This window comes from Ruditapes philippinarum, unplaced genomic scaffold (genome assembly GCF_026571515.1).
Source record: "Ruditapes philippinarum isolate M1 unplaced genomic scaffold, ASM2657151v2 ctg876_1_1_1_1, whole genome shotgun sequence".
In the NCBI taxonomy this organism is placed as follows: Eukaryota; Metazoa; Mollusca; class Bivalvia; order Venerida; family Veneridae; genus Ruditapes; species Ruditapes philippinarum.
The window spans coordinates 156159-168039 of record NW_026856968.1 but is presented as its reverse complement, the minus strand read 5'-3'; the positions used below and the strand labels follow the sequence as shown (position 1 = coordinate 168039).

General features: G+C 33.4%; 1 protein-coding gene across 3 annotated transcripts; it reads left to right on the top strand.

Annotated features, from left to right (window-relative positions):
• The first annotated feature begins 291 nt into the window (after positions 1-291).
• On the top strand, positions 292-9933 carry LOC132748309 (alpha-mannosidase 2-like). Of its 3 annotated transcripts, none has more exons than XM_060737881.1 (3): positions 292-545; positions 3525-5748; positions 8030-9933. In XM_060737881.1, the coding sequence occupies exons 2-3, from the start codon at positions 3540-3542 to the stop codon at positions 9646-9648; spliced, it is 3828 nt and encodes a 1275-aa protein (XP_060593864.1). In that variant the 5' UTR covers positions 292-545; positions 3525-3539; the 3' UTR covers positions 9649-9933. The 3 variants fall into 3 exon arrangements, with proteins under 3 accessions (XP_060593864.1, XP_060593865.1, XP_060593866.1); XM_060737882.1 differs by lacking the exon at positions 292-545 and adding an exon at positions 1336-1546; XM_060737883.1 differs by lacking the exon at positions 292-545 and adding an exon at positions 3179-3291.
• The last annotated feature ends 1948 nt before the right edge of the window (positions 9934-11881 follow it).

Here is an 11881-nt window from a genome sequence, read left to right as displayed (position 1 = left end):
TGTTGTTGTTCTCCATGTTAGGTCAGTTTGTTAAGATTTACATGTAAACGTGTTATTTAAAAGCGGGTGCCTTCAATTAAAAGATTGGATTAAGAGGCATATCATTTGCTGTGCACGAATGCAATAAAAATGCTAGACATACATGTTCGCATTTTCAAAAGTAGTTTTCAAAAGTAACACATTACATGTCTGGACTTTTGGCAACGATCGCCCTCCATAATTAACCGTTGTGGTGCTTTCACATCGAATAGCAACAAAACAATGTCGAGATAGGCCTTTAATGTAAATTCTCTTAAGGATTGAAGTAGTGTAAAATCAATAAACGAGCGGTCCGAGGCTTAATTGTTTTACCGGCATAACTTTGACATTTTTACAAATTTAAAACTATCAAAAATACCCAGAGGGTTTTAACTTAACGAATTCAACTTCCTTTTGCACGTGTAGTGACCATAATTCTGTTTGGGAAAAGGAATACATTATAAAAGAGAAAATAAAATACAACACCAGTCTGAGTAATTGAAATGGAGTAGACATTGCATTATAAGGTAAAGCATTTTTTATCTTTGAATATTTGTTTTTATAGTGTGCGTTAGTTTTTACAGCATGCATTGTTTATATTTCAACATGCATTGTATCTATTTAGTAGTAATGTTACCAGTAAATGTGTACGTATGTACAGTATATTTATTTTCTTAACTTAAAAACACTTCAGTGAAGAAAAATTAATCATTGAATGCGATTTGAAATAAGGCCAACGAAAAAAAAATCTTTTTTAAGGGCAACTGTTTAAAAAGGCTAGGAAAAGTCGGTATGGAGTTTAATTTATTTATTTATTTATTAACACGACAGTCTTACAGTGAAACATATCGCAAAACTAGTGTTCAGTGACTGTCGCTGACTAAACCCGGACTTACGTTAGCCTAAATAGGTAAGGTCGGGTTGCAGTAAACAAATTATTTTTACTGACCTACGCATTCGATATATATCTAACCGGAAATAATGGTCGCACTTGAGACGGGGATATAATATTTATTCAATTATGCGGAAACCGTGAGCGTCATATCATTTCGTTGTATGATAGATATGTTGTGATCTTCATATGAAGATAATTTTATTGAAACTGCCATCCTAGAAATTTCAACAATTGTAAATGTCACAACGCCGTGACAACGGTTTTCCCCACCCCCACAGCCAAGACATACCACGCGAAATAGAGAGCTGGCCTGATGATGTCAATTAGTTTACTATAAATATCGGGAACTCAGCATATGTGTTTTTTATCTAATAAGGGTAAAGGTAGTATGTGTGTGTGGGGGGGGGGGATACAATTTAACTTTTACCACTAAAGCTTCACGGGTCGCATTACTTTTCTTAATTGATAGCACGAGGCAAGTTCGACATATTCTCCTATTGAACATTCACCTTGTACATTATCATGGATCGTATGTGTATTGTTTTCGATCGCAGCGATGATAATGATGATGATGATGATGATGATGATATTAGTAACTTGATAATGATGATCAGTATTATATTTATGATGATGGTAAGGAAGATTTGAATTGTGATATGTAGATCTAATAGTATATTTTTAAATAATAATAATAATAATAATAATATAATAATAATAATAATAATAATAATAATAATAATAGATAATAATAATAATAATAATAATAATAATAATAATAATAATAATAATAATAATAATAATAAATAATAATTATAGTAATAATGATAATTTAATGATAATAATAATAATAAAAAATAATAATAAATTATAATTATAAATAATAATAATAATAATTAATTGTGAAATAAGTGAAACAGACATCGTCTGCTTGGTGCAAAAAGGTCACGTTGAGATTACTGTTATCGTACGCGACGAGCAAAATAATTCGTTTATCTACAACACAAATTCATTACTATTCATTCAATGCGGAGACCAGATCATATAGATGAAAGAAATATCAAGTTGCACACATTTCATTTATAAAGTGGTTGTTTTATTTATCTCGTATAGTTCATGCGGCGTGTTGCTAACATTTAAATCCTTTGATGACACATGTATTTGACATTAAAGCTGACCTCATTTTATGTCTATGTAATTGTTTCATTTAAAGCGACGTACCTATTCTATTCTAAGTTTTGTTTGTTTGTTTTTTTTTTCAATTTCAAAAAAGTTTATTATAACACCTGACCGTGTCATAATGTCTATATATAACCGTAAAACATTTTTTAAAATAGACCAGTATGCTCGTTTTAAATGAAATTCAGTGATAAAATGTTCATTTTTCATTATATGTAAATTTAGGCGACGTACTGTTTATTCATTTGTCTAAAGTACATGTAGAATATTTTTTATAAAGAAATAAGTTACTCAATAATTCCCTGATGTTACTCGTCTTTAAAGGAGCTCATGTCCACTGCGGCCAAAACGCCTAAAATATAAAAATTAAAATTCTTACATGATAGAGAAGCATTTTAAATGCTAAAAATAAAGAAATGACCTTGAAATTTAATTCAAATCGATTTTGTTTCGTGTGACTCTTAGCCCATTGTGGGTCATTTTTTTCCGGTCATTATATATATACATGTATGCAACAATAAAATGATGATTGTGCAAAAACGAGACCCGCATCAATTGGAACACAAATGTTGAAAAAAACAGAAGTCATTTTGATGTCGAATTCAAACAATATCTGAACGAGTGATGCTTTAATAAAGAGAATAATAACATAAAATGTTACAAGGTGTGAGGTATTTATCTTGCAAAGGTTGACCTTTTCAAATTGCGGATGTTTGTATAGATTATGGACACCTGTTATTACCAATAGGGCCATATTTATATTCTTTTAAATATGATGTATGAGGTGCATTTAATTTAGCATGCACTAGTTTAAATAATAAATTTAAAATGAAAGAACAGTGCGACAGTAAATGATAATCAGGTCAATTCGACTTGCATGAGTTAAATGTAAACAATTATATTTCATTTGGCCGCTTTAATTGTTTTTATGCAATGTACTGACCTTGAAAGCGGTGTTTATCTGCCGTAGATACATGGATACTTCTACACATTCTTTCTTAATAGGAATTTATTTTATATTTCAGAGAGTATTTTTTATTGTTGTCTAAAGCAACGCCCTAATGAAAACTATGTAAATAATATCATATTATCAAAGGATTGATAATTTATTTTCTTGAATTCTTTGAGAACATTTCCATAAATGCAAAACGTTTAAACAATACTACTTGATAATACTCTAATAATAAAAACTAATGTTTACGGTAAGTTTGTTGTGCTCTAACAGTGTGATCAAAACCATGCTAGAATAACATTGTAATTCATTTGGTGGATTCTTTGAGGAAATTGTAGACTTTTAATTATATCCATATAGATCAATATATAAATCTTACACGGTCTTAACACGTTTATGAAACGACAGAGTCAGTTTTATATAGTATATTCATATACAAAATATATTATTGAATGCACTAATATAACGTTTGTATTGTTTCAGATTTGAAGAGATAAAATGTTACGAAATCGTAAAAGTCATCTTTACAAGAGGCTTATCAGGAAACTGTTTGCAGTAATTGTCCTACTTATTGGCTTGAGACTTGTCTGGGTTGCTGCAGTCAACGGTTGGACTTCCGGTGTGTCTGGCGGGGGAGTTGAATTAGAAACAAAGAATGCAGTAAAATTTGTTCACCGTGGAGGAGATAGCGAAAACAGTCAGCATTTTAAATTTTCTAAGTTAAAAAACAAGTATTCAAATGATAAATCAAAAGCATTCAAAGTACAAAATGTAGTCAATGATGAGAATAAAGATTTGGTAAACAATATCGAAGATGCTAAATCAAAAGGACAACTAAAAAATATTGATAAAGAAGTTACCAATAAAGCATTTAATCAAAATCATAATAAGCATTATGAACACAGTGGGAGCGTTCTGAATGAAATGAAAGCGAAGGCTGAGAAAAACAATGTACGAATGCATAAAGTTTTAGATGTGCATCAAGAAAATAACTTTACCAGCCAGAATACAACGTCTTCTTTTAAGCCTGGGATACATTCAGTAAACAAGACGGTCGTCACTAGTTCATCTTATGGTAAAATTAAAAGTAGTATTTCTATTTTCAAAGAGGCAAGCAGGAAACCTAATGATGATTTAGGTGTAAATAAAAAAGAGAAAGCAATACCATTATCTTATAATAGAACTAATGAAGTAGTGGATAAATCAAAAATCGTGATGAAGATTGAAGCTCCTGAAAAAACCTTACAACAAGATAATCATAAAGACAATAGTGCTAATATAAACGCCATAAAGGACGGCAATGTTCGTAAGGAAGCAGTGGCTAATGGAAATTGTAAAAAGGTTGAAAAATGGGGAGAAAAATACAACGCAGATATTTCAACTTATGATTTATTTCAAAACGTAAGTTACAAAATGAACAGCGATGGAAATTATCCAATACCAGTCAAGACGGTTGACGAAGTTAGAAAAACTAAAAATCTGAAACATCTGAATGTCATTCTTGTACCTTTTTCGCATGCTGATCCCGGTTATGGTTTGACAATTGAACAGTATTATGAGCAGATGACGCATGCGACGTTAAACAACATGCTTGCAAAACTCGTCGAATATCCAAACATGACATTTCAATGGGCAGAGACAGTGTTTCTAGCGAGATGGTTTGAAGACTTGGACAAAAATGGTAAAGATACGGTTAAAAAGCTGACCAGCAAAGGTCAACTTGAAATCGTGCTTGGAGGTTGGGTAATGCCTGATGAAGCTAGCACCAATTATATAGCTGTGGTTGATCAGCTGATAGAGGGACATCAATGGTTAATAGAAAATCTAGGCGTCAAACCGAAATCAGCATGGGTTAATGACCCATTTGGATATTCTAGCACTATGCCTTACTTATGGAAGTCAACTGGAATGGATAATCTGCTCTTTTTGAGAATAAACCAGCCCGTGAAAGCCAAGTTAATGAAAATGAAAAGTTTAGAGTTCATGTGGCGGCCATATTGGAAGCATTCGAACGACAGCGATGTCTTGTCAAGTCTAATGTCGTACACTAACTATTGGGTATCCGATGTGTGTGGTCCAAATAAAGTACCTTGTAACGAATTTAATTTTCTACATCTTGGTGAAGGAGAAGCAGTTCAAGTTACAGAGAAAAATGTCGCAGAACAGGCAATGAAATTATCAGAGCAATTCCGAATTACCGGTGATTTGTATAAGCACAACACGTTGTATATTGGACTAGGGGAAGATTTTTCATACCCACAACCTTATCATTGGGATAACATGTATACAAACTACGAAAAACTTATAACATTTATTAATTCTCAGAAAGCTTGGAATATGACTGTTAAATTTGGAACACTGACAGAGTACTTCACTCAAGTACGTAACGAGGAACGAAAAATGGCGGAAATTTCCAAAAGCAAAACGAATAAGCTGTTAACTTTTCCTACAATATCCGGCGATTTCTTTCCATACACAGAACGTAACCAAGAATTCTGGACCGGCTATTTCACTACAAGACCATTAAACAAACGTTTCTCCAGAGAGATCGAGACGTTAACGAGAGCAGCCGACATTTTTAACGTCATAGCGTTTTCTTTATTCAAACACTATGGTGTAAAATACAGGGCATATGACGACATCTCAAAACATTTACGGGCAGCCAGACGAGAACTAGGAATGTTTATGCACCATGATGGAATAACAGGTAATTATATCATATTATAATTTAAGAAAAAATATAATTGGACAAAATAAGGCAATAAAGTACCTGAGCTACTGGCCAATCTTGTAAAGTTTCATTGAAATTATATTAGCGGAATAAAAGGAGTAGTCCGGACAAACTTTAAAAATAATTAAAGTGTCATTACTCTGACACAAATCATTAAACCGGAAAATGCAGACATTATGCACAACTAGACTTGGTACTTATCATTCTTGTAAAGTTTATGTTGTTTTTGTGGTTTTGTGGAGTAGCTCGGACAAGTTTTGTTACAGACGGACAGATAGATAGACAAACGACGGAGAAGTGACCCCTTTATGTCGCCACTACTCTTTAGGGGCAACACAAAAAGGGAAATAACTCATAATCTACATTTCACAAAAATTGTTTGAGCGTTCATATTGGTGTTAACATATTCGTCTGTAAGACTTTCTACCGTCAAGTGATTATAATATTGGTGGTTTTTCAAAAATATTTTCACTTTATTGCCTTTATCCTTAGTTTATTATAGTCATGATGAAACCTTAAAGCAATACATATCATCAATTGTCAGCCAGTTATGAAACAAATGCATATTTTATCTTATTAAGCAGAATCCGGAAAAGCGAATACTAGATTTATGAGTGCGTATCGCGAATTTTTATATGTTACCTCCCAAATGACTAGCTTATAATTTAATCATTAATGAAATATAGATGAGCATTGAAGCAAATGTCATGTAAATAAAAAATATGAAATTAGATGCTACTCATGACGCGAAAAATCCAAATGATTTGATAATTAACAAGCATAAGGTTTTCAATATAAAAACCAGATCTGTATTGGACTTTGTAAATAATGAGTAAAAAACATGTATATTGTATCGTTAATTAGATACGAATGAATCTGTCGTGTTCAACCTATCATCTGAGTATGGCGAATATTTCCGAATATCATGTCCGCCATTTTTGTTTTGTTGTTATACCTTAGTTAACGTGATGACTAATTAATACTTGTTTTCAACTTTTTGTACATTATATTTCCACAGTAGTGTAATTTAGGACATTAGACCGCCGGGTCTTATATCTTGTAGGCGCATATTACATGTTTATTCAAAAGCGTTCTGAAATTTAATTATAGCTCAAATATAGAACAAGTCAAAGATTTTCAAAATGGCTGCGCTCATCTAACTAAGGATATTTGTCAAACACGTTGGATTTTGGCAAATATATTTTTGATTTCTTTTAATTTAATATTAATTTAACTTACACATCATACATGTTATCTAAGAGCGCTACAGCCCTTACGGGGCCTAAGGCCCCACTCGGCGTTGTGTTGTAGAATAATGTACGGTTTGAGTTCAAATGCAAATAAATTTAATCACGAAGGGCGGCCCATGTTTGTACTATTACGCAGGAAAAATATAACTTTTTCCATTCTAGTATGCTAATAAAAAGTTAACTGATAAAAATATGCTGTCATATGATATATAAAACCATTTTAACTATCAAAGAATTTTGGTCATTTTAGATAAGCGTGTACAAGGAATCCAGCTTCTTTTTCTTGGGTAGTTTGTGACAATTAATTCATTTTGACATAATCGTATATGTTCATAAAATATTATTCGTAAATTGTGTATATGGAAATGACTTCTGATATCATTATAAATTAACATTAAAGTAAGTTACAAGTGCATTTCATCTTCTATTTCATGCTCGTTACAGAACAGACGACAATCTCTGATCTAGTGATTCACTGACATAACGTCCCATTTCATTCATTATAAACACTGAGCATTCGTTGTACTCAAATCTAATTCTAGATACTGTTCTGATATGAAGTTGTCTTTCAAAGTAACATAAGTACTTTTAGTACATCAGTTTTCCAAATATTCGCATTATATATTCAATTATATTGGTCTTAACAGCAAAAGTTTTGTCCGATCAAGTCAAGTTCATTTTTGACATTAGAGTTTAAACGCCTTTACACCAAATGTTTCGGCACTTATTGTTATCGATACTACAAGTATTTGGCTCAGAACGTTCGTATTTGTGTAACGTGACGTGTGTGATAATTCTGTTTCCACTTTTAAGATTCATCAGTGTATATATTAAACATTTATTTGCGTAGTTTTAAATCTAATAAGTTTTAACGTGAAATATGATAAATCAGGTTGCATGATTGCTTATGTCAAAATCTGATTTAAATTTCAAGCCCATACGTTCAAAACATAATAATAAATACCTCAAATTATAAAATTTATTTTATTATTTCTTTGTGTTTCTAGGGACATCATTACCTCATGTTGTAGAAGATTACGAGCGAAGATTGTTTACAGCTAACGAAGACGCACACAATGCCTTCAAAATGGCCGTCCTTACTCTTCTTAGCAAAGGGAAGCAATTCAATCCAAAACTGCTAATGGAGGAAACAGTGAAACCTGCAAGCAAAAAAATGGCTGGTAAAATAATATTTGATACAAATAAAGATGCCAAGATGGTATTGATAAATCCCTTAGCTAGAAGACGAAAAGAAGTTATAAACATATTTGTTCAAACTAAAGATATTGTTATTGCATCCCCAACAAAGAAGAATATTCCATATCAAATCACGAGTTCTTTAAATAACGCAACCGGAAACGAGCCATTTCTACTGAGCTTTGAAACAGAGTTACCTGCCCTTGGAATAGAAGTGTACACTATAACGACGGAACGTGGTGCTGCGGAAAAGTTTGAAGTTAATGAAAGAATTCCGTCGGAGAACGAAGATGTGATGGAGATAGAAAATACACATTTGAAAGTTGAATTTGATAAGAAAACCGGGATGATGAAGAGAATTCTTCATAAAAATAACGGTAAAGTCACAAATATAACGGCACAGTTTATGGTTTATCAATCTAAAACAAGTGGTGCGTATATTTTTGGACCCTCTGGACCAGCGCAAGCGTTCATGGTTGGTGAAAAGAAAGTCACAGTTAAAAAAGGTCCGTTATACTCCGAGGTCAAGGTCACAACTTCGGGATTTTTACTTAGCTTTAGGCTCTATAATACATCCGGTATGCAAGGTCTGGGTGTTCATGTGAAAACGGAAGTTGACATGGCCGCTGTGAATATGAAGGAAATGGAAGTGATTTTGAGATTCAACACTGACATTAAAAATGGTGACAACTTCTTCACCGATCAGAATGGTTTTCAGCTTATTGGCCGAATAAACAGACCAAGCGACAAAATTGAATCAAATTATTACCCAATCACAACAATGGCACTGTTTGAGGACATTTATAAACGGGTAACATTGCATTCAAAGCAGCCGCATGGTGGCGCTTGTTTGAAATCTGGACAATTTGAGGTTATGCTCGACCGTCATACATTTAGAGACGACAAACGAGGTCTCGGACAAGGCGTTTACGATAATGTCCGAGTAAATAGTGACTTTATCATCCAGATCGAACACAAAACACACCCTTTTAAAGCAGACGAATTCAGATATACTTATGCTTCAGAAGACAGCATACTGTTAAACGATATGCTCCAAAACAATGTTATAGTGTATAATATTCAAGACACTGAATTAAAACTTATGACAAAAGTACATCCTTTAAAATCAGCGGAACTCCCATGTGACGTGTCAATAGTCGGGTTTCGTAATCTTGTAAAAAATAATTTAGAATACAATTCAACCAGTCTAGTACTACACCGGAAACCAATTCATTGCGGATATGCGTCATTAAATGACAATTGTGCCGACATTGAGAAACAATTGACTATCAAAAAATTATTTCCAAAATTAAAAGCAAAGATCTCAGAGACTTCTTTATCACATTTATATATAAAACAGGAAATGACATCTACATCAGAGATTACACCGGATGTTCATGAGTTAAGGTCATTTAAAATAGATATATAATTCTTCTAGAGTGACAAAATATGACTGGTGCTATTCGATTAATTTACACAACTTGAGTTCGCATAAATTTGACGTTTTCTACCTTGATTGGCCTTTATTTTAACTTCTATGTGAATTAAGATAATGACATAGTTAAAATTCTATGCCATAGTTATCGATTTATTAGTTTTCCCTGTTTTGTTTACTAACAATGTTTTTTATTTATAGTTCATTGTTGATATGAATTTATTTATTTCTGTCATCACAGCGAGAGTTCGCCAAAAATAAATCTTAAAAATTTGTTTATACTGTAATCAAGTCTTTATTTGCTGACATGTCTACCAGTTGTCTGTGGTTCTTATTTATGTGCAGACTTCCGGTGCCTGGGTTGATTTTGCATGTAGGGGTGATCGTGGCCGAAAGGATAAGGTCGTTGAGTTCAAACCATTTGCCTCTCACCGCTATATATGTTCAAGCCGAGCCAGCGTCTACGGATTCATTCATTCGATGCTGTTCACCGCATAGTGTTCCAAACTTTGATGAGGTGCTGTATTCAGAGTAACTGTTGCCTTTTTATGCCCCCTTCATAGAAGTGGGGGTATATTGCTATGCAGTTGTCTGTCTGTAGGTTGATTTGTCCGTAGACCAAATGGTTCTGATCAACAACTAAAGAACGCTTAGGTCTAGGAAATTCAAACTTGATATTGTGATTGTTCATGACCAGAAGATGACTCCTATATATTTATGTGGGTCAAGGGGTCAAAGGTCACAATGACCTTGTAGGTGAAGATGGTTTCCGATCAATAACCTGACAACTCATGAGAATTTGACCTTAAAACTGCATAGTGCGCTGGTCTTGGCCAGTAGGAAACTCCTTTTGATTTATGGATCAAGGGGTAAAAGGTCACGATCACATTGGTCTTGTAGGTGAAAACGGTTTCCAATCAATTACCTAACAACCCGTAGGCTGTTGGTCCTCAAACTGCATAATTGCATTGGTATTTGACCAGTTTATAACCCTAATGATTTTTGGGTCAGGGGGTTAAAGGTTAAGGTCACATTGACATTGTATTTCAAAACAGTTTCTTATCAATTACCCAACAGCAATGGGCCCTTGACCTTCAAACTTTTACAAATACATTTCTTTTGGTCAAGTCAACAAATGACTTCAATGTATTTTTGGGTGAAGGGGTCAGAGTCAATATCACATTGACCTAATGGATCTATATCTCAACAACTTTACCTTTAAACTTCACAGGTGCATTCTTGTTGGCAAGTAGATAACCCCTGTTGATTTAAGGGCCTAAGGTCAAAGTCACATTGACTTTGTAAGTATTAAAAGAACTGTCACAGGAGACAGCGAAGGTCGACCAATTAAATACTAGACTCAGTAAAGAAAACAAAACTACGAAAACAAAAACAAAAATGATAAAAGCAAAGAGAAGTTTGTTAAGTAAAATTATAAGTTTAAAGAAAGATAACTCTTGAAAAAAAAGAGTTTTAAAGTCCTACATAGGAGTTTAAAAGTCATTCGTAGGTGTTTATAACACCTACGTAGGACTTTTAAATGTTCTTCTACGTAGGAGTTATAAAATCCTACGTAGGAGTAATAAACTCCCTTAAGTTCTACGTAGGAGTTATAAAGTTCTACGTTTGAGTTACCGAGTCCTACATAGGAGTAACCAAGTCCTACGTAGGAGTTAAAAAGTCCTACGTAGGAGTTCTAAACTTCTAATTAGGCTTTTTTATCTATTACGTAGGACTTATTAAGTCCTACGTAGGAGTTACAAAAGTCAAACGTAGGAGTTGCCGAACGTATCTTGTTTATAGAGATCCTACGGAAGCGTCCTGGTGCCAATTTAACATGTCCTATAAAGTTTGAAAACTCCTATGTAGGATATAGAAAAGCCTAATTAGGAGTTTATAACTCCTACGTAGGACTTTATAACTCCTACGTAGAAGAACACTTATAAAGTCCTACATAGGAGTTATAAACTCCTACGTAGGACTTTTAAACTCCTACATAGGAGATAAAAAGCATACGTATGTGTTTATAACTCCTACGTATGACTTTATAAGTGTTCTTCTACGTAGGAGTTATAAAATCCTACGTAGGAGTAAAAAACTCCTAATTTGGCTTTTTTATCTCCTACGTAGGAGTTACAAAGTCCTACGTAAGACTAACAAAGTTCCACATAGGAGTTAAAAATCCTACGAAGAGGTTAAAGTCCTACGTAGGAGTTATAAAGTCCTA

Coding starts and splice junctions, on each gene's coding strand:
- LOC132748309 (XM_060737881.1), top strand. CDS start 3,540: ATGTTACGAAATCGTAAAAGTCATCTTTACAAGAGGCTTATCAGGAAA. Junction 5,749..8,029: donor GCACCATGATGGAATAACAG/GTAATTATATCA, acceptor TTGTGTTTCTAG/GGACATCATTACCTCATGTT.